This window comes from Sorghum bicolor, chromosome 2 (genome assembly GCF_000003195.3).
Source record: "Sorghum bicolor cultivar BTx623 chromosome 2, Sorghum_bicolor_NCBIv3, whole genome shotgun sequence".
NCBI lineage: Eukaryota > Viridiplantae > Streptophyta > Magnoliopsida > Poales > Poaceae > Sorghum > Sorghum bicolor.
The window spans coordinates 1381732-1408775 of NC_012871.2; the positions used below are offsets into that span (position 1 = coordinate 1381732).

Genomic DNA, 27044 nt, shown 5'->3' on the forward strand with positions numbered 1-27044 from the left:
TGCATTTCTTGTCACAGCAAGAGACTAACGAGCTGTTAGTTGCTCTAGGTGCTAGATTTATACTTGTTTGTTTCATTTCATGCATGTTTAACCATTGCAAATAATTGTATATGAGTGTCCTCAAAACACTTCACTTTAGTACCTGGGCTGGGAAGAGTTTGTGTTTTTCGTTTCGGTGACCGGCGGCCTGTATGAAGTATATATATAGCAGTAGACAAGAAGTTCAGTGACATCCATTTGTCCAGACCTTATGACCTGACATTGAAGCCATATCTCATCTGCCGGCCGGCTCATGCACACCCGACACTGGTGAACCAGCGGGGATTTTTTCTGTTGACAACCTCTAGGACCAGTAGGGATTTTGATTATATGTGACCTTGACTATATAATAATACTAACTTAAATGTTTCACAAAAGATAGGTATGGTGAGAGGGGACAATGACAAAAAAAAAAGGCAAAAAAGCCTATATGTGAGCAATGTGACCATAAGAGTGACTATAACACTACTACAACAATTTTAACTGAGGTGAGAAAAAAAAAATAATCGAGACGGACATCACAACTGCCTTGGTGGCTTGGCCCAAGGTTACGGAAAATCACCATTTTGCTGGGGCGGTTGTCTTGCCCGCCTTAGTAAATTATTTTTTAAAAAATAAAAAACAAAACCCACCGATGAGCCCGTTTTGGAGCCCTACGGCAAGCCCGCCAACTCCGTGTGATTGCCACCGCCGCCATATCCCTGTGCGCCACTTACGCGAGCCGGATCTGGCGTCCCCATGTCGAACTTCTACCGGATCGACATCCCTGCATAGCGCCATCTCCAAATGGAGGAGAGAAGGGTCTCCCACAGGCCACCACTGGATCTAGCCAGGGGAGGAGGCCCCTTTCCCTGTGATACCGTCGTCCCAGATCTGGGAAGCCATCAGGCGAGGGGAGGAGGCCCCTCCTCCGCGCCCCTCGCTCGCTCATTGTTGCTCCGCCACAATAACCTCGACGGATCCAAGCGAGGGACGACAAAGGCCGCTAGAGGATGTCGCGCCACCGCTCTGCCACCATGCCCTGTCGAGCCACGCCTCTGAGCCATCGCCGTAGTGTGAGAAGAGAGGTGAGGGAGAGAAGAGAGAGAGAGAGAGAGAGAGAGAGAGAGAGCGTGAGAGAGAGAGAGAGGCTAATGAGGGAGAGAAGAGAGAGATCGTGGAGGAGGCCACGAGTGGCGCACACTGAGGGTCAGGAAGGCGTGAGGCTCATGAACGGCTGTGAGAAGAGAGAAGATTGAGTGGATTTGGAGGCTAGGGTTTCGACATGGCTTACATACTATGACCGAGTTTTAGGCCGAGATGGGCTTCTAACTATGCTCGGCCACATTAACGGAGGCGGGTCTTTTAAGAGGTTTGCCTCGAAAATGCAAGTATTTTGGCCCGCCTTTGTTAATAGGTTTTAGGAGGTTATTTTTTAACCGCCACCATAAATCTATTTTGCAAGGCGGTGAATTGTGACCGCCTTGATTAATAAAAACTAATGCATCTGTAAATCGATAGCCATTAATTAACTGATTGAGACAATCAGCCCAACCGCCTCTGTGGCCATTCTCCCAATGCCTTGTAAAAGATTTTATGTAGTAGTGTAACATTAACCATTACGACAATGATAGACGCTCCATCTCGAAACACACGTGCTTCTGTCCTCTGTGGGTCACTTCCGCCACCCCCACCCATTCTCTTCATCGTCGCCGCATCCCCAAAACCCGCCCTTTGTGCACCACTATGGCTGCCCCGGCCCCACCCATCCCCTATGTCGTTGCCATGCCCCACCCTATCCTCTGTGCATATAGCCTAGATCCATGCCACGTCACCTGCTACACACCATTGAGCTCCATGTTGGTAGCGAGATCCGTGCCACCGGCAAGCACCACCATTGAGCTCCACGCTAGTGACTCCACACACCGCTGTCTAGCTCTATGAGCTAACGAGCCTCCGTTCGCCCAAGCAGAAAGGAGACATTGCTCTGAAAGCCTATGTTTTTGCGCGCCACGCCCATACCCGTCCTTCGCCTGTGCGCCGTCGCCGAGATCCATGCCCGGACACTCCGTCCCGAAAAGCGTGTGCTCCTATCCTCGGTGCGCCACTCCCGCCATCCCCACCTGCCCTCTGTGCGACGTACGTCCCGGCACTAGTTTTTCCATAACCATTAACGACTGAAAGTGTAGTACTTGATAGTTGATATGCAGTATAGATGACATGGCCATGAAACCCTTGAAGTATGTGTAATAAGCGCATGCTATGGAAGGCAGGCTGGGCGGCCATGCATCCAAAGTTTAAAATAGCGGGCTATTGAATATAGCGGCAACTTTTTTTCAACAGCTATGCAGCTATAGCGGTGCTATGACAGATAGCGTTTTCATAAAAAATACATGAAAAACAAGAGTAATTGATAAAAAAGACATGTTAAATATGAATTTTGATGAATAAAAATATGTTTTTATAAGTCTAGATAACATTACTAAGTACTAATGTGATATTATAGCATGGTTTATGAAAACTTCATTGTTTAAAATACCAAATTAGTTGTAACTGATAAATGATAATCTAGTCTAAGATGGAGTTTTGAGAGTCAGACTGAGAAAATTTATAATAATGGCGCTATAGCGCGTAATAGCGGTGAAATTTATCATAGCAAATGTAACTTAGCGGCGCTATAGCGTGTAATAGCGGTGAAAGTTGTAATAGCAGAAAAAATACAAATAGCTTAGCGGCAGGCCTGTCCAGCAGCTATAGCGCCGCTATATCCCGCTATTTTTTTTTCTATGCATGCATCTCCAGACCATGCATGAAACCCGGGATGTAGTGTAGTAGCCCTTGTTGAAGGAATAGTATTACAATTTCACAGCCTCCTAGCTACTAGCCATAAACGGAATGACGACACGATAGTAGCCAGATGGCTGACACAGCTCACTAGCCTTGTACTACTGTGAAATGATATATATGGTAACCCGCGTGACTGACATGTGAGCGCATATATAGCCAGATGGCTCACACAGCTCACACACCATCTGTCGCCTGCCAGCTTCTACTGCCGTGTGTGAACTGTGTGAAGTTCTACTACTAGCAGCCCAGCGGCAGCGTGCCCAGCCACCACTCCCACCCAGCAGCCCTAGCAGATCCAAATCGTCCTCACCACCGCTCCTGCTCTGGACCATGGACCCCAGCGGCGCCGGCGAGATCGCCGCCGCCGCGAAGCGCGCCAAGCCTCCGTGGGACACCGCCACGAGCATCGCCGTCGATCGCCTCAGCGCGCTGCCGGACGAAATCCTCGCCGAGATCCTCCTCTCCGTCACCTCCCCCGACGCCGTCCAGACATGCGTCCTCTCCAAGCGTTGGTGCTCCTTGTGGAAGCTCCTCCCGGATCTGCACTTCCCCTTCTTCCCCAAGCCGGCCGGCAGCTTCCGCGACGCCCTCGACGACCAACAACAGGATCTGCAGGTACGACCTCTCCACCTCCGCGACCTCAAAGTCGAGGGCCACGACCACGGCCAAGGCGACGGCGACCTACCCAGTTCCATCGCGACCTGGCTCCCCGCCGCCGCGCGCCGCGTCCATGGCCGCTTCACGCTGCTCGTCCACGGGGATCCGACGAGAATCGCGCCGGATGAGGATGAGGCGGCGGACGCGGCGGTGATTGTTGAGCTGCCCTGCTTCGAGCAGGCCACCTCGATCTCGATTGGCCTGTCGTTCCGCGGCAGACTCGCGTTTCTTCCACCGGACGTCGCCGGCGTCTTCTCCCGCCTCACCGACCTCTGGCTGGAACGCGTCCAGTTCCAGGACCCGTCTGCGCTCGGCGACGCCATCTCCTCGGCGCGGTGCCCGTGCCTGCAGACATTTCACGTCTGCCGCGGCCTTGGCCTGGAGAAGCTCGCCGTCAGCTCCACGTCTCTACTGAAGCTGGACCTTCAGAAGCTCCATGGATTGCTGGAGCTCACCGTGGAGACGCCGGGGCTCAAGGAGCTACAGGTGGTGGACTGCTTCTGCACTCCGGCAGGGGAGACGGATCAACTACCAGCGCCGGTTATATCCATTACAGCGCCTGAGCTGGTGGCGCTGGATTGGAGAGACTCGATTACTCAAGACGCTATTGGTTTCGCCCACGGGTTGCAGCATCTCCGCTCACTGGGAACCTTCTTATTCTTCGTCTATGGAGATGAGGACGCTGATAGTTACAACCGTGATTGTGTGAGGATCTTGCAGGGCTTTCGGTCCATCGTAACTTTGACATTGATCCTAGCTGTGCTGGTGAGTTCACTAATTAGTCTTTTATTTGTTGGAATTGTGTTAATTTGTTGTTAGTATATTATATATAGTATATATATGCCAAACATGATATATAGCATGATATAGCATTCTGGTGCACAGGTTTGAAAGAATTATTGGAGGCATGTGATACAAATATACAATACACACCTATAGAGCAAGCAGAATCCTGGCTAGGCGGGAACGGGCACGACTATATATATAGCTCATTTAAATTTGATCGTGCACGCGCGCCAATATAATGCTTTTGATGAGTCGACGTCATAATAATAATTCTATAGACATGGTGGTATTTGATCATGCATGCTATTCCATTCTTTTCCGAATGAGAAGTATGATGTTGAGAATCAACCCAACATTTTCTCACCGTTAGCTTGACTCTGCTATCAGCACTTTCCAATGCAAGATTAGATCCAAAGCATGCATTTTTTTTAGTTATTTGGGAATTACAGTACAGTTTTTATCCCTTGAGATGGTTAGCTAGGGTTTTGTGGAAGCAAGTGAGATATTGTTTCCTCAGCTAACAACAACGACAGCGTCTGTGAATTTAGCCTATATATATAGTTGGTTCTTTTTGTAAAATAATATTCCAGAAATAATGAGCATATATGTTTTAAAAAAATATTTCTGGAATTGACCACTATATGGCATTATTGAGCTGCCCATTATTGAGCTGCCAATGCTTTTGGCACCAATTAATACAACGTTCAACCTTAGCACCGGCCCATCATTGAGCCTGCACTAACCCTGTGGTGCCAAAAATTAGTAATAGTTCTAGGGTGTGGTATATGTATATTCTTCTAGAAATATTTCTTGGTATTATAAGTTGTTTCTTGAAATATATTTGCTTCAGCTTTTTCGTCTGATTAATTAATATATGGACACACAGGACATAGATGATGACGATGAATATTTGATGGAAGCAATAACCGTGCTCCCAGACCTTACAACTCTGCACCTCGTTATAATGTCAAGTGGACATTGCTTTGGGAATAGCTCATTACATGTTCTCAGGATTTGTACTGGTATAAGAAAGCTGGTCCTGGAATTATCAAGTATTTCCGAATCGAAGGTAAAGATATATATGCTTTGCTTATATAAGATTCTCTCTAGCTAGTTAAAAGAAGAGAAAAATAGCACCAAATGTACAACTTGTGTGGTGGGTGCTAGTAGGTCACAGATATCATAAAATGCTCACCTTGGTCAATATATTCCTTTTAGATTGTCTGTATTGATGACATGAATTGATTCAAAGCGTGACTAATGATCTTGAAGTAATTTGGTTGTCTCATAAATTTTTGTTTTTAGATTCCTCTACTTTCATGGCATCCAAATTTTTAGTTGATCTCGTCATGTTAATATGGTTTATTGTTGTGTCAGGAACCATGCCCATTCGGCTGTATTTGTCGGCAGCAGTCAAACTGGCAAAATAAGGAGCTTGCGTTGGTTTGCCTACAAGAAATAGAAATCCAAGGATTTGGACCATCTGAACATGATAGTGGATTTGTGGAGCATCTATTTGATCGGGCAACATCACTTTCAAAGGCGACAATATTTTTTGATGAATCGGTCACGGAAGGCATGGCGAAGGAGCTGTGCTGGATGTTTCAGTTGTCCTCTAAAGTACACATAGACTTAAGGTATCATAACAACAAGAAGGTGTTATGAAGAATAGGGAAAAGGCAGCGTATATGGGAACCTTTTGTAAGCTTTTGCTTGTAGTACATGGACCATGCATGGAGTATGCATGGAATGACATATGTATAATACTTAATGTATTGTAATTTTATTTCATCTTGCATTGGTACCACAGCTGCAAATGCGAACAATGTAAGCAGTGTTCCTTTGACAAACTTTTGTAATGTCGATGTGTTGAGACTACAAATAATCAGTATTGCTTGAAATGATTCCCATCCAGGAAATAATCTATTCTACAATCTGTTAGTTTTTGGCAGCCGGACATGGATACTGCTTGGGCTGTAAATATGTATCTTTTCTTCATACTTATCAGTCTGTTTGAACTTTGAAATATATGGAGGTGGAAATATAAAATCTTTGAAGTTTCAGTAGTTTTATTTTGTATACTAAAAAATTAATGATTTTAGCACAGAACAATCATAAGTATGTACTGCCTCCATTTCAAATTACAAGATGTTTTATCTTTTTTGTTATGCACTTAGATATACACTGTCAGATAGTTTCTGCAAGGATTTGGTCCTTGTTGCAGGCACAAACGCTCATCAGACACAGAAGTCCAGGGAGCATTTGACACATAAATTCATGACGAGTTTTGAGGATCTGAACTTGAAGTATATTTTGTGACGTACGTGACTGTCCAATTGGGTGACAATGCTAAAAGAATTGTACAACAAACATTGTCAAGGAACTAGCTACTACTAGTACCTTGTTATCAAATACTTTCAAGACATCATCATATCGTTCGCTATATATATTGCGTCCATGGCTGCACTGAAAAATTGAAGTTTGCTAAAAATCTGATGGGGATGATGACAACAACAACAACGTCCTATTTTGTAGTACCAGCAGAGCACCTGCGCGCCACTGCTCGACAACTTCTACCCTGATCCTACGTCAATGGCGGAGCCTGATGGGTCATGGGCCTCGCATGTAGCTCCACTAGTGCCTACGTCAACATACGCACTGATGGATCTACAACCGATTAACGGCACCAGACCTCTAAAGTATCTTCGAAAATTGACCCGAGGCCCAAATGAAGCCCATTAACTACCAAAGCATATAAATTACGCAGTTAGGGTTTGGCACCCTCACTCTCTCCTCTCACAGCTGCCTCTCTCCCTCCCTATCCTTCTCAGCCACTTCTCTCCCTCCCTTACTACAGGAAAGCCGAGCTTTGCTGAGTGTTAAATGCTTTGCCGAGTGCCAAAAGTCGGGCACTCGGCAAAGAGCCTCTTTGCCGAGTGCCAGACACTCGGCAAAGCCAGGCCCTCGGCAAAGACCATCTTTGCCGAGTGTCCGAAACTCGGCAAAGCAAGGCACTCGGCAAAGGGTGACGGTGGTACACACCGTTAGTCTTTGCCGAGTGCCAGAAGTTTGACACTCGGCACAGATGGTCTTTGCCGAGTGCTAAATTTGGCACTCGGCAAAGATTTTTTTCTTTTTTGGTTTTTTGTCTCCAAATTTTTTTCTACTAACTTTACACTTTATTTTGAAGCCTAAGTTAAAATTTGGCACAATTCTCGATATATTTCATATATATATTTAATTTATTTCGCTTAAACGTATTTCTTCCAAAAATACAATATTGAACTACAGGTGCATCCAATCATAGAATTAGTTGGTTGGAAAAATGATATTCACAATACTTACTATAGTTTGAGACCATTTCCAAGAGTACACCCGGAATTTCGAACGTCTTATACACGAAATATGGCGACAAAGTTGCGGGAGAAATGCATTTTAATTATATAAATTGCAAATAAAGTCCAAAAATCTGAAAACTTGACGACATGTCTTTACATCACATGTAGATGCTATGATAAAAATTAGAGAACGTTTCACAAAAGTTATCACGTACGTTAGTTATAAACCCACACTTCTCACATGTGATCACATGTGAAATGAAGTGAGAGGTGTTGGTTTATAACTATGGTATATGACAACTTTCGCAAAATGTTCTCAAATTTTTATCATAGCGTCCTCATATGATGTTAAGACGTGTCGCTAGGTTTTAAGATTTTCGGAGGTTATTTGTAATTTATATAATTAAAATTATTTCTCTCGCAACTTTATTGTCATATTTTAAGTATAAGACGTTTGAAATTTTGGACGTGTGCTTCAAGAAATGGTCTCAAACTATAATAAGTATTGTGAATATCATTTTTACAATCATCATATTTATGATTTGACGCACCTGTAGTTCAATATTGTATTTTCGGCAGAAATATATTTCATCAAAATAAATTAAATTTATATATCAAATATATCGAGAATTGTACCAAATTTTAACATACACTTGAGAATAAAGTGTAAAGTCTGCACAAAAAGTCTCGAGGCAAAAAAAATCTTTGCCGAGTGCGTTTGGGAGGCCCTCGGCAAAGACGTAACCTTTGCCAAGTGCCCTACCAGATGGCTCTCGGCAAAGACTATAGTTTTTTTAAATACGATTAGAGAGTAAAAATATTTTAATAAAAAAATTACAAAATGACTTTACCGAGTGCTGTGGGTGTGGCCCTCGGCAAAGCGAATTTTTTAAAAAAAAATAAAAACAGAAAATAAGATTTTTTTTAAAAAAAAGGCTCTTTGCCGAGAGCCGGATCTAGCAGCCCTCGGCAAAGGGAAAGTTTTTTCTTCAAACAAAATGAAAACAGAAAATAAAAAATTTTCAAAAAAAAAAGTTGTTTGCCGAGAGCCAGATCTGGCGGCCCTCAGCAAAAAGGGAAACACGCAATAAGTGTCAGCCAGTGCTCCAACTCCCGAACGTTGCCAGCCAGTGCCCCAACTCCCCAACTCCCGAAGCCCAACGCTCGACGCAAAGAGACGCAACGCCCGGCGGCCGGAGCCGCGCCCGCCGCTGACCGCGGAGCTGCGACTGCCGGAGCCGCGCCCGCCGTTGACCGCCAGAGCCACGCCGGCCAGCCCTGACCCCCGCCCCAGCTCGGCCCTCCCCGCGCCTGCCCCAGCTCTTGGAGCGACTGTGCTGGGCAGCTGCGGCGTGCCGGCGACCGAAGGGCAAGAAGCAGCCAAGGCGAGCAGTGTGCAGGCAGCGGCTGGGGCGGGTGGATCCTGCACGGCTGTACCTGCAGCGTCGGGGTGCCAGGCAAGGAGCCAAGGACAAGGGGCGGCGGGCAGATCCGAAGTCAAAGAGCAAAACACTTTTTTAAAAAAAATTCTTTGCCGAACGCCTCCAAACTAGCGCTCGGCAAAGAGCAAAACAATTTTATTTTTAAAAATTTTTTTGCCGAGCGCCTCCAGCCTAGCGCTCGGCAAAGAGCAAAACATTTTTTTGAATTTTTTTTTTGCCGAGGGCCCCAATAACGCGCTCGGCAAAGTGGAAAATTTTGTTTTTCTTAAAAAAAATCTTTGCCTAGCGCCTCTAGCCTGGCGCTCGGCTAAGCTGGGGAAGCTGTTCTGTTCCCGCGCCAAACCTGGCAGCTTTGCCGAGCGCCGTGCCAAGAAGCGCTCAGCAAAGGCTCTTTACCTAGCGCAGGTGGAATCCAGATTTTTTTGTTTTTGCTTTCTATCACTACAGACACAACAAATCATATATATATATATATATATATATATATATATATATATATATATATATATATATATATATATATATATATATATATATATATATATATATATATACATCACATGGATATCACGATGAACACAAGTAGCACCATTTATATCATAATTCCATCACTTTTATCACCACCGTCACCATATATATCACAATAGCACATATGTCTCATAATAGCATCACTTATTTGGCGATGAAGTCCATACAATAACTTGATGTTCATGAAGTTCAACACAACAAGTCCAAGTCCATGACATGAAGTTCAACACAACAAGTCCAAGTCCATGACACGAAGAGAAGGAATATGTGACAACTTCTTCGACGTTACTCACTGAGGCGGCGGTGGAGGTGCGTACCCGGCCACCCATGTGACGGCGGCGACGGTCTCCCATGCTCGTTCGCCACGTGGTTCGAACCCACCGACTGAGGCTACACACAAGAGCAGCGATTGCATGAGACAAAGTTAAATAGCTAAATAACATGCATCTGTGATATATATTACTCTCCGGAGTCCATCAAGGAGTTTCTCGCACTCGTACAGGCTCTTCGGCAGCACGTGGCCCTCCGGAAGCATGTTAGCAATCAAGGCCAGCATGCCATTGAAGTGTTGCCGACTCATGTTGATCTCGGCCTTAAACGCCAGCAAGCGTCCAACGGCATCGAGTTGACAAACCGTCGTGCGATCATGAAGGGGTTTCTGTGCCGAAGCCATCATGTCATAGAATGCCTTTGTGGATGCCTCCGCCTCCTTCGCACGTCCATCGAGGATCTATGCTTGCGCGAAGTCATCTAACATGTCTACAACCCTGCCACCATCATCGACATGCTCGAGGCGAGGACGCACAACCTCCTCTCTCAACCAATGCGCTTCACCATGGTGTACCCACCGAGTATAGCCCGACACAAAGCCATTCAACTAAACATATTTAGCCATGGTCTCCTGGTTCTGCCATATCCTATTTGCACACTTGCTACAGGGACACTTCGCCAATCGCGCTCTATTCGCACCACTGCCAAATGCACGGTCCAAGAAAGCCTCTGTCTTCTGCCCCCATTCAATGTTGAAATCATGCTTACTTGTGCATCCCGTGTACATCCACTCACGGTCATCCATCCTCTAACATGCATATCAAAGATGAACATAAACATCAAGTGCATCAACTTCGTGTTCCTATCATCTAATAGGTAAGGATAGGTCCTAATCCCACCTGCGGATGCATAAACGAGGTTACTTTCCATGGGCTACTCCGAGCCGAGATAGAATTTCGGCAGCACCTCCCCGCTGTTCTCCGGATACACGTCTCGACGGGGAGAGTGTGTATCGAGAGAACAACACGGAGGTGAGGCCGAAACCCTGTCTCGGATCAAAGCAGACCATAGAAACTAACCTCGTCTACGCATCCGCGGGCTGTCTAAAAAAAGTGGACAATACAAACAGATACGGTTATACTGCTTCACTCAAGTACTCCAACAGAACTACGGTTCTAGTTTCTTGACTTCTTCGATAAGCCTTACAGCCAGCACTCCAGCCCCATTAAGGTTGAGGCATTGATGATTACAGTAGCTGAAATGATAAACACTTCTGAAAGAAATAAGAAAATTAACGTAGATTGTCGCTCGAAACGTAGTGTTCAACGCTGGTTACCTTTACTTCTGACGAAACTGAATGAATTCAGGAAGTGTTCATATATACCGACGAAACTGCACAATCTAATCTAATCTAATCTAATCTAATCAGGTTGCAGTGGGCCCGACCAAACTTGCGCAGCCCTATGTCTATATATGTATATATGGGCGTTCGAGATCATATGGCCGCGATCGATCGAAGAATTCCCGATCTCCACTCCACCAGCCGCCATCCCTCTCCGGCGATCTAGCCATGGGGATGGTCACCAGAGCCAAGAGGAGGAGGCAGGAAGAGGAAGAGCGCGAGCGCCTTGCCGACCGTATCAGCAGCCTCCCTGACGACGTCCTCGTTGACATTGTGTCCCTTCTCCCCACCAAAGACGGCGCCCGCACGCAGGTGCTCTCCTCCATGTGGCGCCACCTATGGTGCTCCGCTCCTCTCAACCTCGACTTCCACGACGACCACGTTGGCATCGTCGCCAGCGATATCTCCCACATCCTCTCTACGCACCCTGGCCCTGTCCGCCGTTTTGTCATGCCTCGCCCCTGCCATGGCAAGCAGTATCCCACCTCGACGGTCCGGGATGGCTGGCTCCGGTCACCCGCCCTGGACAACCTCCAGGAGCTCCAGTTCTCCGGCGACGGCGACAGTCTGCTACTGCCATCAGTACACCGCTTCTCGCCCACCCTTTGCATCGCCCGCTTCAGTGACTGCAGTATCCTAGCAGCCGGCGGAAACGACGCCGGCCCGCTCCATTGGCCGCTTCTCAAGCAGCTGACTCTTTTCAGTGTCAGTATCTCGGAGAGCTCGCTGCACGCCTTGCTCGCCGGCTGCCCTGTCCTGGAGAGCTTGCTGCTACTTTACAACAGGGGCCTTTCAAGGCTGCAAATCGTGTCCCGTAGCCTCAGAAGTATCGGTGTGCATTCCGGTCATAACGGTCAGCAGCTCGTCATCGAGGACGCCCCGTGTCTAGAAAGATTACTATATTTTGGAGGAACTGTAAACATATCGGTAATCTCTGCACCAAGATTGGCTATTTTTGGGAAACTCTTTGACGGCTTTCCCATGCTTCAGTTCGGGGCCATGGTTTTTAAGGTATATACATATATCATGCTCATGCATCCTCAATCACTTTCACCTTCGATTCCCGAGGCATCCACTTTTTCCCCCTATCATGCATGTGCGATGTGTTAATTCTTCTTCCATGCTTAACTCAGGGATCAACCATTGTTAGAATGTCAGGAGCGGTGGTGAGCAGTGTGAAGGTTCTTGCCTTATATGATGTCCAAACTTTGCCTGGATGCGGCTATTAACTTACTGCAGTGCTTTCCCCACTTGCAGAAGTTGTATATCGACCTGAGTCTCCAAACCATAGTCGTCTGTGCATCTGCATTCTTTTTTTTTGTCACTTGTAGAACATCAGTATTGTTGTAAAGTCGGGTTGACCATTGATGCTATTTCTACATTCACGTTGCTTTTTCAGATAACAAGAGTTTCGAGGAAAGATTGGTGTACATACCGGAAACTTACTAGTACCCTTGATATCGGTCTGAGGAAAATTGTGCTAAGAAATTACCGAGCCAACAAGTCACATCTTAACTTGGCTAGGTTCTTTGTATCAATTGCAAAAGTGCTGGAGTTAATGAGGTTTGAGATAGAAGGCGTAAACTTTAGCAACAAATGGATTGGAAAGCAACAGAGGCTGCTCCAGATCAAAAAGGGCGCTTCAAGGGTTGCTCAGTTCGACTTTGTATTTCCCGGCACATTGATTCGGTCTCATGGCGACCGACGTGACGAGCAAGTACACGATCTATCGGCCAACCCATTTCACAGGTTTCACTATTAGTATGTCTATGACACCAATGGAACACACATTTGGTTCTCATGTGATCCAGCAAGGTCTAGTGATTTTGCAGTGTGTTGCCATTTGTTATCTCTTCAGTGGTGTAATTTGTCAACCAATTTGGCATTATATTTTATTTTAAACGAAGAACTCCTGAGATTTCTATTGTTATTTTCCACCGGGATGCATTGGTTTTTTTTTGTTTGCAATCTGCGCATATATCTGCGTCAAATCATATTACTGTCTAATTCATTCAGTTTTGTCACAGAAGATGTTTTTGGTAAGCCATGAGGCACACGTCTATTTTGTCAAATCAAGTCTTCTTCCATGCATAGTACCAAGTTGAGTAATTTTGGAACATACAAAGATAATCTATGTGAATGTATTTGATTTTCTATATATTTTTAATGGAATATTCTCTTATTTCTGCATTTGATTCAACTCTATCTCTGCCTAACTCATTGTCCACCTCATTGGTAAATGGACTGCCAAAGGCTAAAGCACTAGGTTGTTTTCTTCTTGGTACCTACTACCTACTGCAGCGTTTAAGGATATCAAGATGCTTAAAATTTTGTAATCTATCATTATCCTAATTTACTTCCAAAAATATGCTTATTAGCAATTCACATTCATGTGTTTATTTTTTATTTTTGGTGTATGAACATTCTTGTATATATAATGCATGCTAGGGAAGGACGATATAAGACCTCTCGTGATGTTTTCAAAATTTGATCATTGTTGTAACGCACTATTGGTCTTGTTTGTAAGCAGATAAGATCTGCATTTCTTCAAGGAAATGAAGAATGGATGTGGTTCTGTAGGTTTATAAGAAGCAAATGTGCACTTACATTCAAAGCACTAGAAACTGCTACTTCACTTAAGCAGAAATTGTTGCCTTCTAATGTTTCCCTAGCTCCTTGTACTGACAATCTAGTAAAGCTTCAAATAATAAACCATATATAGCCCTTTTATGTATTTGGGAATCTTGAATCAGCAATACATCGGGGAGAAGATCATTGAACTGCTTCAGCCTAAGGTATTTCTTATCCACAGCCAAACCCCAAGAAGGAAACTACTGACATTGCCATCAAAGAACAGCGCACAGCGGGTCATAACATGAGTTTTCGCAATAACAACAGACCACTCTGTCGTCACCTATATCAGTTCAGTTTCATAATGCTTAGGATTTAGAGATGATTTTTTCTTTTACAATTGAAATGTTCAGTTCAACGTTTTTTCAGCAGTGTTCAGAATTCAGAGCTACATTGAAGAAACTTTTGCTTTGAGGTCATACCTAAACTATATGCATGTCTTGCCTGCGTACCAAGCTGTTCTTCGACAAAGTTGTATTATAGGTTTTTGCTGCTGCATCTTAGTCTACTGGATGTTGCCGTACCTTAAAAAATACAAAGACAAGTTGAATGGTGAGACTGTGCTCTGTTCACATTGTGTTAGAACAGAAGTGAAGGGCAGGGGAGTTTGAGGCTGCAATAATCGCTCACCGACGTCCAGGACTTTGCATCTTGTTCTCACGAACTCATGCAAGTTGAGCTTGTGCCTGACCACGGCATCCCGGGCCAAGGCATGGGGACTCTGTGTCGATGACTTTGGCCGTCAATAAGCTATCGGCGAGCTTGAGCGGCATGCCGGCTTTAAGAAAAATGGTACCCGACATGGGCCATTATGTGATTTTGGTGTTTGATGAACAACATGACCAACTGAAATAAAAATGTTTGCTAATATACAAGGAAAGCTCAAAATGATTCAAGGTTGGCTTTTTTTTTCATTTTTGTTTAGTTAGCATTCCGCTCCTGAAACAGTTCTCCACTCGGACCCGCAAAAAGCCACTCTACCACTAAAAGCCCTTGGATCATAAATGTCATGCATTCAACAACAAAAAAAAAGACTTGTCTGAACATCTATAAGCATTAATCATACAATAAGATATACAGCCCTTCTACTGTTCTTTGAACTAATTGAATAGCAGGCCCAAACTACTAACTAACTGCAAGCCTATGCTGGGCAATGCACCCATCCATAAACTTCAGTACTACTAGCACACTGAAAAAAAGCTGGCATTCTAAATTTTCGGCACTAGCAAGGATCTAGAACAAACAGAAGCATGTGGTCAGGATCTTACATAGGACAAGAAATAAAAGCGTTTCAGTTAACAAGGAAATAACAATTATATTGCTGCTGAAAAAATTAACTTCCAAACGAGTTATCACGGACATCTCCAGTTTTTCATCGAAGACCTATCTGGATCCAAATCACCCTTTGCAAAAACCAAGGCAACCACAGAGAGCCTTACCACAGGTGAAATAACGTATATATAGCATGCATCTTCCCACCAATGCAAAGTATTTCTTTTGCATTTTAATGTCCTGGATTCATAGATTCATTAATTTTTTTTACCAGTCCCTAAAAGTTGTGATATATTGGGATACTTCTACAACATCTCCTCCAATAAATCTAGAAAATGATATTGGGCTACCCTAATACTATTTTATTAGAAGAGTTGTATTGGGAACTGCTGAAGATGTTCTAATAATGGCTAGAAATTCCTTTACCAAAAGAAACTAGAGGTGAAACGCCATGGACATTTGTGAATGGAAAAATTGTGATTACATTTTTTTTTTTGAGAAAAAAGTAGCCCTCTGTAGGCCTTATCAGCTCATCCTTTCCTGCCAGGCCGACGCCATGGGCCGTGGGCCGCTACTCTGTAGCCACGTCTTTCCCTGCCCTTCGCCGCCAGGCCCTCGACTCTGCTGTGCTCTCGTCTCGATGGAGCTGGGTGGCGGTGGCGGCGGCGGCGGCGAGAGCGCCGCCAAGCGCGCGAGGCTCTCCTCCGGCGATGCCGATTCCTCCGCCGCCGCAGGAGAGGACCGGCTCAGCGCGCTACCCGACGACGTCGTCATCTTCATCCTCCTCCACCTCAGCACCCGCGCCGCCGCGCGGACCAGCGTCCTCTCCCGCCACTGGCGCCGCATCTGGGCCCTCGTCCCGGCGTTCCACTTCCCTAAGGTCCGCAGACCCCACTGGCTGCGCGACTTCCTCGACGCGCGTGAGGCGCCCGTACGCGACCTCGTCGTCATTGCCCACGGCGCCACCGGCGAATCTATGGGGGTCTGGCTCCCCGCCGCCGCGCGCCGCGTCACCGGTGACCTATCCCTTGTCAACTGCTTTCCGCCATATGGTGCCAAGAAGGAGGAGGAATCCGCGCAAAGAGGCTCTTTTGAGTTCCCCTGCTTTGAGAAGGCCACTGCGATCCATTTCTTGTTGGGTTTTCACGGCCTCGCCGTGCCTCCCACCGGCGTCTTCACCCGCCTCTCGACAATCTACCTCGGCCGCGTCTGGTTCCATGGTCCAGGCGATCTAGGCGATGCCGTTTCCTCGCCGCGGTGCCCGTGCTTGCAGAGGCTCGGCGTGGACGGCGCCCATGGGCTGGGTGGCCTCTCCATACATTCGGAGTCTATGCTGCAGTTGGAGCTCAAGAACGTGCGCTCCTTGTCTCAGCTCACCATTGTGGCACCGGCGCTCAAGGAGTTAACTTTGGAATTCTGCTTTGCCAAGAGTGGACCTGTCGCCAACATCACGGCCCCTCTGCTGGCGAATCTTGTGTGGAATGATGTGTATGATCCAAGCTCTGTCAGCCTTGGCAAGATGGAACATCTCCGATTGCTGGGCACGTACTCTTGTTTTGTTTATCAATACAGTCACTTCATGAGGAATCAGTCTTGTGTAAGTTTCTTGCAGCGCTTTGAGGGCATCGATACTCTTCTTCTAACGCTGGTGTATCCGCTGGTGAGTTCTTACTTCTCTTATATATCTGGATCAAATTATGACATTGCCATGTTATTTATACCATGGTAGTCTATCCATCTAGGTTCTTATATGTGACAGATGCGACATGCTGACTAGTCCTAGGCTACTGCCCCATAACCAAAGTTTGCTAAATACACCTTTTTGTACATAAAAAACTTGCACAATATAATGTCCTAACTGATAAGGCTTGGGTAGACATATAAAGCAAGAAATAAAGTACTTCAGGCATATTAAACACATGAGTCTTTGTTTAGGGAAAAAAAAGTTGAATTGTACATTGAACCAAATGGCCTAATTAAAATAATGTTTTATTACCACTATTTTGACTTTTTTGTTGAATTGTCTAGATGATGATGATCAGCAAACCACCATTGGGAAAAATCCATCTCGTGTTTTGGTTTGCTCGTGTCTCTCCAACGTTGCTTAGCACAGTCATTCATCACTGTTGTTGAATATATGCTGAAGAAACATGAGATCCAAAATATTTTTCTACAGAAAATGCAATACAGTCTTTTAAGTACCTCACTATGGCCAGGCTTTGTGTAAGCAATCCATAATGTATCTGTTAGCTTTATTATAGCGACCGTTTCATGCTGGCTCACAACAATGGCCAGCTATCAACAATCACTTAAGTAACTTTAAGTTTCATTCTCTTTATAACTGTCACATATAACCCCCTTGGTTTACTTCCTACGGACACACAGGATACAAAGTATTATCGATACTACATGATGGAGGACATCGCATATACAAGTGGACATGCCTTTGGGGCCAGCGTATTATTCCATGTTCTCAGATTGTGTAATGGTATAAGAAGGTTGATGCTGCAATTTGTTGCTAGTGACTCAAAGGTAAAGCTATTCTTTGTTTACCTAATACTCCAGCCAGACACTGAAAAAATGTAGCATATTGGTCCCAAAAAGGCACTTTTGAAAATTATTTTTTATTAAAAAGGCAAATGAAATCGAAGTATTATGAAACTATTTTTTCAAGGTAGACCGACACATGCTGTTTTGTGAAAAAAGCATGTGTTTGTATTTAGTTAGACATGGTACGGAAAAGGATAAAACACAACTTGTTTTCTTATTGGAGTTAGTATATTTAAGTTGTCAGAGAAGTAATGTGAAGGAACCTGCATTTTGCATTTTTTTAGCATGCCAAGGCTTATGTGCAGACTGTAGTAGATAGTAGATACATGGTTTATTTGATATCCTAATTATGTCAATTTAGTCTAGATTTTACTGAATGGTATACTATAGTCAGTAAATAGTTGCTCTCTTTCTAAGTTATTGTTAGCCTGTTTGAAATATATATGGCAGTGGCGAGTCATTGGATGGCACTAGGCTGATCGACCTTTGTAATATAGATAAAAGTTATGAAATACATTGCTCTGGACAGGAAGTTGAAGGAGTCATTGGTCTGGGTATGTTCATTTTTTTAAAAGAAATGAATAAAGGTTATGTACTTGCATTCAGAACCCATGCACTAAACTTGATTCAAAATCTCATTAAATTTACATGATTAATAGCATGTTAATTAGTATTACCTGGAGTTTTCTTTGATTTTACAACAGAAGTTATGCTCTTGTTTGTTATCTCTCCAAATAGAAAATTACATTGCTGCACAATCAGTTTTTAGTCTGAATTATTTTTGTAGCTGTTGCTGTCAGCACATTGACAGTTTGACACACCTCAAAAGTATGCAGGAATCTTGCGTGCTTATTCTCTCCTTTTTCCATTCAGTCCACAATTAATATTATTAAGTTTATACTTCCTTGTGTCAGGCCCAAACCGTATGCTCAAGGGATTGCATGTGTGATCAGCCAGCAGACTGGGAAACCAAGGAACTCTTGTTGAATCACCTTGAAGAAGTTGAAATCGATGGATTGAGGGGATCTGAACAGGAATTTGCTTTTGTCAAACGAGTTTTCAATTGGGTGACAAAGCTTAAAGAGATGACAGTAACTTTCCATTTCTCAATTTCTGAAATCAAGGCCAAGGAGCTGTACAAAGTATTTCAGATTTTCTCTAGGCCGGAAGTATGCATGAAATTTTATGTATATCGTAACTGTAGTAAGGTGCTATATGCACCTGAGGACTAGCGCACCAGTTTCACTTTAGGCACTTTTTTTTTTATTTATGTTTCCTTGTTATGAACCGCACTATATGCGAGCATCAGAATTACAGCTAAGCTTAAAAGAATGTTAAATTTTTGTAGTTTTTATTCGCGGGAAGTGAAGATCCCATTATAGGCACGCTGAAGTTCAGCGATTCTATGAGCTTGCTTGCTAGCTACTGCAATTTTACCTCCGTAAACAATCACATGGTAGTATTTAGAACATGGATAAATATCTCTCGTAACTGTGAAGATGCAAAATTTGACATCTTGGATATATACATTTACAAGCCAGTGGGCCACCTGAGGCATTGGATGAAATTGAATAAACCTGTGACATTGAATCAAAATGAATAAGTAATCTAACCTCCTGAAGGTAGTATTTAGAACACGGATAAAAGATCTGTCATGTTTTTACTCCTAAAAATACATAAATGCAAAAAAGCGACCATTGCATAGAGCACAGACGGTGCGATGCGGGCTGACACCCCCCCCCCCTCTCTCTCTCTCACACACACACACACACATGACCACGCCAACGCGCTCGCGCCTCGCCAGAGAAGAAGAATACGTGATGGTGTTACGGTGAGGGCTCCGGCGAGGTTAGGGTTTTATTCCTCGGTGGCTCTAGAAAGGGGTTCCTGGGGAGGCGACCATGACACGATGGTGGTGTTGGAAGAGACGGCAGTGGGGCGGCGAGAGAAGTCAGTTGGGGCGGGGCATCACTGCAGAGCTTGTCGGGGCCCTGCCTTGGATTAGGGTGGGCGGAGTCGAGGGGCGAGGGTGGCTTGGCGCGGCAAGGCACCTAGGTGGAGTTCACCTAGTCCACGTGTGGCTCACACACCAGCAGTCTAGCATCCCCTGGCCTCCGAATCACCGGCGAGCATTGCCAGCACCGAGAGTAGTCCCATGCCGAGTGTTGCCCCTACCTTCACTGAGATGTCTTCCACAGTGGGCAGCCTGATCTTTTGGGATGAAGGCATGGCGGCACCATATCTGGTGGGGCAGACTGAGGCGTTGTGGTTGGGGCTCATTGGGGCATTGATGTTGGCTACTCTCGTCCACCTGAAAGTGGATATATTCATAACACCCTAAAATTCCATTTATGCAAATCTAGTTTAATTTGATTTAATTATGCAATTTTTGTGCATTCAAATATAGGGAAAATAATCATTACGATGGTGAGGGTGAGGCGGCTATGGCACCGTGCGAGGGTGAGGGCAAGCCGCCGCCGCGGGAGGGTGAGGCGGCGACAACGAAGAGTGCAAGGGCAGGACGAGCCTCATGTTGTTCTGGTTTGGTGATGCCTAGGCGAGTGCGTCCGAGTTGGGTGCGTGTGGGCGCTGCAAGGGGTTGCGGGGGAACAAAAGTGCTCAAAGCCAGCGGTGGAACATAATTTTTACAGGCGGTTTTAATTAAAAAACGCCTGTAGAAAGAAATTGGGTTACCCGACTACAAAACCGCCTGTGAAAATCAATTTTTACAGGCGGTTTTTCTAACAAAACCGCCTGTAGAAATAATTTGAACTTGAATTTTTTGAGCTTTTCAAATGACCTCGTTTGAAAAAAACCGTCAAAATGAAAGTTGTAGATCTTGAAAAGTTATGAAACTTTGTAGTTGATAATTTTTTCATTTGAAATCATCTTGTCATCGAAAACTATGTTTGAATTTCTCAAATTTGAAATTCAAATTTCGAAAATGACCTCGGATGAAGGAACTACCAATATAAAAGTTGTAGGTCTTAAAAAGTTGTAAAACTTTGTAGTTGATGACTTTTCCATTTGAATCCGTTTAGGGCCTCAAATAATCAATTTATGCTTGGTTTATGATAGTATGTGGGGAACTAAACTCTATTATAAACACAAGTGAGTGATAGGTGGAGTGGTAGAGGAGGGTACGCGCGAGGGTGAGGTCTCAGGTTCGAATCCCACCGACCGCGTAGCACGCGATTTCTACAGGTTGGCATAACTGAACCGCAGGTGGTTCGCAATTACCCGCCTGTGGAAAAATTTATTTCCACAGGCCACCAAACACACAGGCGGTTCGCAAAACCGCCTGTAAAAAGGGGTTACGAACCGCCTGTATAGTACCTCTGTGTACTAGTGGAAGGGAAGGCACAATTACCATACTAACCTTCCACATATAAGATTAATTAGAGCTAATAAATTACTTAGGAATAAAAAGGAACCTAGAAGTACCCCCAACCATTGTAAGAGCTTAATTTTACCTACATCAGAAGTTATATGCACCTAAGGATTAGCACACCATATTGTCCCCTTAGGCACTTTTTTACGGCTTATGTTTTCTTGTTAAAAACTGTATTGTATGAGAGCATCAAAATGCTAGCAGACCTTAAAAAGCAATGTTGAGATTCAGTATGTTTTTTATTTTGTTGATGAAAGTTGAAGGGCTTGTTTTTTTTTCTGAACATGCTGAAAGTGCCCAATATAGGCATGACATTCTTTCTAGCCCTGATCATATTTAGGTATTTCGAACATGGATAAATATATTTCCCATTCCCATATTATTACTGTGAAATTGCAAAATTTGACATGTTCTGTACACAGGCAAGTCAGTGGGCGGCCCTGTGACATATTGGCCAAAAAAGAATAATAATAATAATAATAATAAATACGATTTGGCCAATGACTCCTTCAACTTTTTCTATTTTACAAAAAAAGAAATCATCGATATTTTGTAGTGAAAATCTACGGACATTTGTGAAGTTGGTAAAAAAATATTTTTAAAAAAAATACTTTATTCCTGTTAGTTTTTTTTACAATGTATTCCTGTTAGATAAAATATCCGATCTTTTGAAGAAAAAAAAAACAGAACCCAACTCAAGGCACGGACACATCCTGATTCCTGGCCCAACCCAGCTGATTCCAGGCCCAGCCCAGACCAGGCCAACACGGACGCATCTTTATTCCAGGCCCAACCCAGTCTGCACGCAATAGCCTGAGGGAGCGACGCAGCCTGCACCCCTCCGCGACCTGCTGCGGCGCTCCTCCCCTCCGCGACCTCGGCGACGACGGCAGCGGCGGTTCCTCAGGCCTATTCTGCATGGTGCGCCCCTCTCCGCCTATTTTTCCTCTCGTTCTCCATTCTTTCTTGTGCTCTTCTTTCATGGTCTAAACCCTATGTTTGGGGTTCTGTAGTGACGAGACAAGGGATTGGGGATTTGAGTGAAGATGGACGCTACTGAAATTCTACAAGGGTAATCTCCTTTGACACACTCTGTATTCTTCTAATGTTGTATCTATTTTGCTGGTATTTTTGTGTGCACATGGCTGAAATTTCTGGTGGGGCTTGGGCTAGACGGCAGTAGATATGCTGCAGTCATCAGGTCTGAAGGGCTGTTCAGTGTTTGCTGTTAGAATAAGGTGTGAAGGCTGCTCAAATGAATCTGCAATAGAAGTTAACGTGGAGTTAATTGATGTGCTAATGGGCTACTCCGTACAACGGAGGAACCTTTCCATGATATTCTTCTGCAGTTCAATCTTTCAATGGTATTTTTCTAAATACTGAATATTTTAATGGTACAGGGCCTCTAAGGAATGATTTAGAATCGGATTCAATAGAAAATGAGATAATACGCAAACAAAATAGAAGAAACAAATGTATTGCAAATTTTTTTATTCCTATGTTAGATTCATTATCGAATCCGATATTGTACAATTCCCTTCTATATGGAATATTTCAATGGTATTTTTCTAAAGGCTGAATCTTTTAATGGTACAGGGCCAATTTTCCCTTGTGAAAATGGTTGACGACTTTTCAAGGCCAGCGGACGAGACCCAAATCTAGGGGAGCTCCCTTTTCCTCTCCATGGAGCCTTGCTGCTGCGGCAGCGATGGCGATGTCTCCACCAAGCGTGCCAAGCTCCCCACTGGTGCCTCCGTCGGCGTCGGTAGTGAGGACCGCCTTAGTGCGCTCCCCGACGACATCCTGGTACTCATCCTCCACCACCTTAGCACTTGCAGCGCCGCCCGGACCAGCGTTCTCTCTCGTCGCTGGCGCCGTGTCTGGGCGCTCCTCCCAACACTCTGCTTCCCCTACACCCTAGATCCCCGCCAGATCGGCTCTGCCCTCGAGGCTCACGAGGCAGCCATCCTGTACCTCTCCGTCTTGACCCAGGATGCGGCCCCTGACTCCGTGTCAGCCTGGCTCCCCGTCGCTGCTCACCGCCTCTCTGGCAACCTCTTCTTTCACAACACTGTTGTGTGGGGGAGGAGCGCCCAGGAAGGTGACGATGAGGAGGGGCCTGGGCAGAGGGGCGCCTTTGAGCTCCCCTGCCTGGAGCGCGCCACCAATGTCTCGCTTTGCCTAGGATTCCTCGGCCTCACAGTGCCCCCTGCCGGCGTCTTCGCTCGGCTCACCGAGCTGTGCCTGGATCGCGTTCAGCTCTACGGCCCGGGGGATCTCGGTGACATGGTTTCCTGGCCGCGATGCCCGTGCCTGCAGACACCCGGGGGCTGGACAACCTTGCCATCCATTCCGATTCTCTCCAGCAAGTGGAACTCATTGATCTGCAAGGCTTGCAGCAGCTCAACATTGTGGCGCCAGCTCTCGAGGAGTTGAAATTTACACACTGTTTCTTCTACAATCGGAGCCAACCAGTTGCCAGCATCACAGCACCTCAGCTGGCAACCCTTGCATGGATGGATCCATATGACCCAAGCTCCGTCTATCTTGGCAAGATGAAACGTCTTCGATTACTGTGGCCTTCCTTCTTTTTTGTTTATGGGCCTGACAGCTTTCCGTACAACCAATCTTGTTTAAGTCTCTTGTGGCGTTTCAAGGTCATCGAATGTCTTATGCTCGCACTGGCCTATCCGTTGGTAAGTCCAGTACCTCTCTTACACGAATTTTCAGTGCGTATGTGTTTTCCTTGCTTGTGCTCAGATTTGAAAACTAAGGCATAAATGCAATCAGAGCTGTGTCCTAAGGCATCGATGCAGTTGACACCAGCACAATATTCTTACATGGACAAGGAAGATAAAATTAAGTAGGCATACTATATTTAAATCTTTGCTATTAGAATTTAGAATTTGAAAAGAATTTGTAGCTTCACTTCAAGTCAGGCATGCTTGGTTGGATGTTTGTCCAACAAAATTGTGGTGACCTGGTGATATACAACTTGCTTGGGACTATAAAGGATTTATGTTGGTAGAGAACTAGGTATGCAAATTTATTCTTCATGCTCGCAGTTAAGTTATATTAACCACTTCCTGCTTGGTAACAATAATGGTCATCTTAGTACTTAAGATGAGATGCTGTTATCTCGTTGCAAATGTCATATGACCCTTCTTTTTTTGGGTGACTTCCCATGGACAAGCAGGACATAGATGATTATCACTATATGATGGAAGATATGACAATGCTACCGGACATCACTATTTTGCAGCTGATTGTATTGGCAAACGGACATGCTTTTGGGGACAGCGCATTTCATGTTCTCAGGATGTGTTCTAGTATCAAAAAGCTGATGCTGTCATTTGTTCCTCCTACTGTGGTGGAGGTAAGGCTATCATTTGTATTTCTTGGCTCACCATGGCTTTTTCTGTTAGTTCCCCTAGGCATTTGTTCTATATTTTTTATGGAAGTTATGGGTCATATATCTCGTAATGTATATATTTATGCATACCGTTAGAGTATGAGTATTATAGGCCCATGAGGTTAGGCCCATGTATGGCAACTCTATATTGCTACCCTGTCTAGGGTTAGCCTAATCAAGGAAATCAGTTTTGTAACATCAACACACGAGCCCCCCACAGACGCAACTAGCCACTGGTGATGTTGAGGCTGGAGCGGAACTCGTTGAAGGTCGAGGACGGGAGACCCTTGGTGAAGATGTCGGCGAACTGGGAGATGTTCGGGTAATCGGGTCCTCCACGTCCCGACCACCTGTGCTCCTATAGTAACGGAATAGTTACATTGGTATTTGATCTTGACAATCAGGGGCTAGGAGATATTAGCGAGTATTGGTACATAAAAAAAACAGTTGCAATTTTGCAAAGGCCTCCCAATTTGTAAAAGGTTCCATATTTCCATTGGATAACAATAGCCCTGTAGTCAGTAAAAAATCTCGTGAATATTTTTGACATCATATAGTCATGTACTCATGTCTGCAGTACCACACTGTCTTAGGTCAAAACAGTCATATTGTTGCAATCTGTTGGCTTCAAAGTGATATCCAGGATGAGTCCTTTTGCAAATCTTGTCGTCCTTGATTTGCATATTTGGACAATCAGACAAGTTTTTGGAATTTCCTGTGTGTCCATTCCACCCTACAATATCAGTTAATCTTACAGTTACAGTTTAATGCGTTTCTTGTTCCAGGCACAAACTATATGCCCACCAGGTTGCATTTGCGGTGAGCACCAAAACTGGGAAACTGAGCACTTGTTGTTGAATCGCCTCAAAGAAGTAGAAGTCACTCGGATGAGAGGATCTGAACATGAAGTTACTTTTGTGAAGCAGCTGTTCAATTGGGCGGCATCCTTAGAAAAGATGAGGGTAGTTTTCGATGAGTCGGTTACTGAAAGCGTGGGCAAGGAGTTGTCCCAGGTGCTACGAAGCTTTGCTAGGCCGGAAATACGCATGGAAATCCACATGTATATGTAGGACTTGCTGAAGATGATGTGTGTACTCGAAGACTAAGGCAGGGGGGTTGTCGATTTGTCTCTGCAGTTTTCCTCTTTGTTATGTACGAACTTCTCATTTGCTGGCATGCTGAGGAGTGACAGTCTTGTTTAGATCATCAGTACAATGACTCTGTAATGCACATTTAGACCCCTTTTATGAAGAATGACCAGGATGATCTTTCTTCTATTCTATCATGATAAAGCGCCCAATATTAGGCTGTTGCAGTAGCAAATTTTCCTGGCAGTAACAGACAATTGTGTTTTTTAATTTGCACTGAAACAGATAACTTTTCTTTCTTTTTTTCTCGACCTCATTCATTTTCTGCGATGATTGCAATTTGTATATATCCCCATCAAAAATATATATATTTTTTGTTTCCTCACTAAATGAAAACCTCTTTTGTGATATGACAGCCATAACGACATTATATTATTTCAAAGCCAGTCTTGTTGCACAGTCAACACTTGAAACTTGGTGACAATCTCTTGTAGAATAACCAAATGAAAAGCTCTTTTGGGTTTTTATTTTTTTTTCCCTCTTGAGGTCAAAAACCAAAATGGAGAATAACCATCTTTTTTGCCAAAAAATTTGCATGGTGTTTAGTTCCATTTAACCCAAATTTTTTTGGAATATGAAGGGAACTAAACACCCCTTTAATTTTGTATTTATATTTACTGGAAGCAAATCTCACATGTTTCTCTGCATTCTCCTTCGTCTGTGCCTCTCTCCTACAGCTGTTCTCTTTTGTAGGCTTTGTCTTGGTATAAATATATATATACTAGAGTGCATGCTTGACACACTAGCTAGCTCTCCCTCCTCCCCACCAAGGATGGTGCCCGCACGCAGCGCAGGTGCTCTCCTCCTATGACAGCGTCGATCGACCGCCTCAGCCTCCTCCCCAATGCAATGCTCAAGAATGTTGTGTCATGCTTGCTGCTCGCCAAGGATGCCGGGCACATATATATATAGCCACGCTCACCACGCATTGGTGTGGCCCCTCTAGCGCTCGGTGCCACTCTCCATCATCATCAACGCTCACATCATGCATCCTCCTGCATGCGCTGGATGTCGGTAGACATCACTGTGGTGGACGCTCCTCGTCTGGTGAGGCTCTTCGTGATATCATCTTCCATGCGAGACAGATGCTCAAGGATCAAGATTTATTAGCCATGCACCCAAACTGCGCATGCTGGAACCCACAACATTTACAATGGGATATTTGTTTTCTCTCGAACAGGCATTGTGCCCGTTTTTCATTAATAGGATGGCTCGGAAAACATCACACAGTGGAACAACGACGGTGTGGCGAGGAGTCTTCATCCGAAGACCACAGGCACACTAGCTACCACTACCGGAATTCCTGGCTTTGCCGTGAGCCGGAAACTTTTTGCCGTGTGCTTCCCATCGGG

General features: G+C 44.7%; 2 protein-coding genes across 3 annotated transcripts; both read left to right on the top strand.

The window, feature by feature from the left end:
- Nucleotides 15829–19096, top strand: LOC110433058 (putative F-box/FBD/LRR-repeat protein At1g78840). The gene is made up of 3 exons (XM_021454663.1): nt 15829–16851; nt 17577–17723; nt 18656–19096. The coding sequence occupies exons 1-3, from the start codon at nt 15832–15834 to the stop codon at nt 18971–18973; spliced, it is 1485 nt and encodes a 494-aa protein (XP_021310338.1). The 5' UTR covers nt 15829–15831; the 3' UTR covers nt 18974–19096.
- LOC110433038 lies at nt 22008–25753 on the top strand. Of its 2 annotated transcripts, none has more exons than XM_021454618.1 (5): nt 22008–22053; nt 22146–22204; nt 22729–23828; nt 24329–24508; nt 25330–25753. In XM_021454618.1, exons 3-5 carry the CDS (start codon nt 23436–23438, stop codon nt 25612–25614), a joined length of 858 nt encoding a protein of 285 aa, XP_021310293.1. In that variant the 5' UTR covers nt 22008–22053; nt 22146–22204; nt 22729–23435; the 3' UTR covers nt 25615–25753. The 2 variants fall into 2 exon arrangements, with proteins under 2 accessions (XP_021310293.1, XP_021310294.1); XM_021454619.1 differs by having other exon boundaries at nt 24395–24508.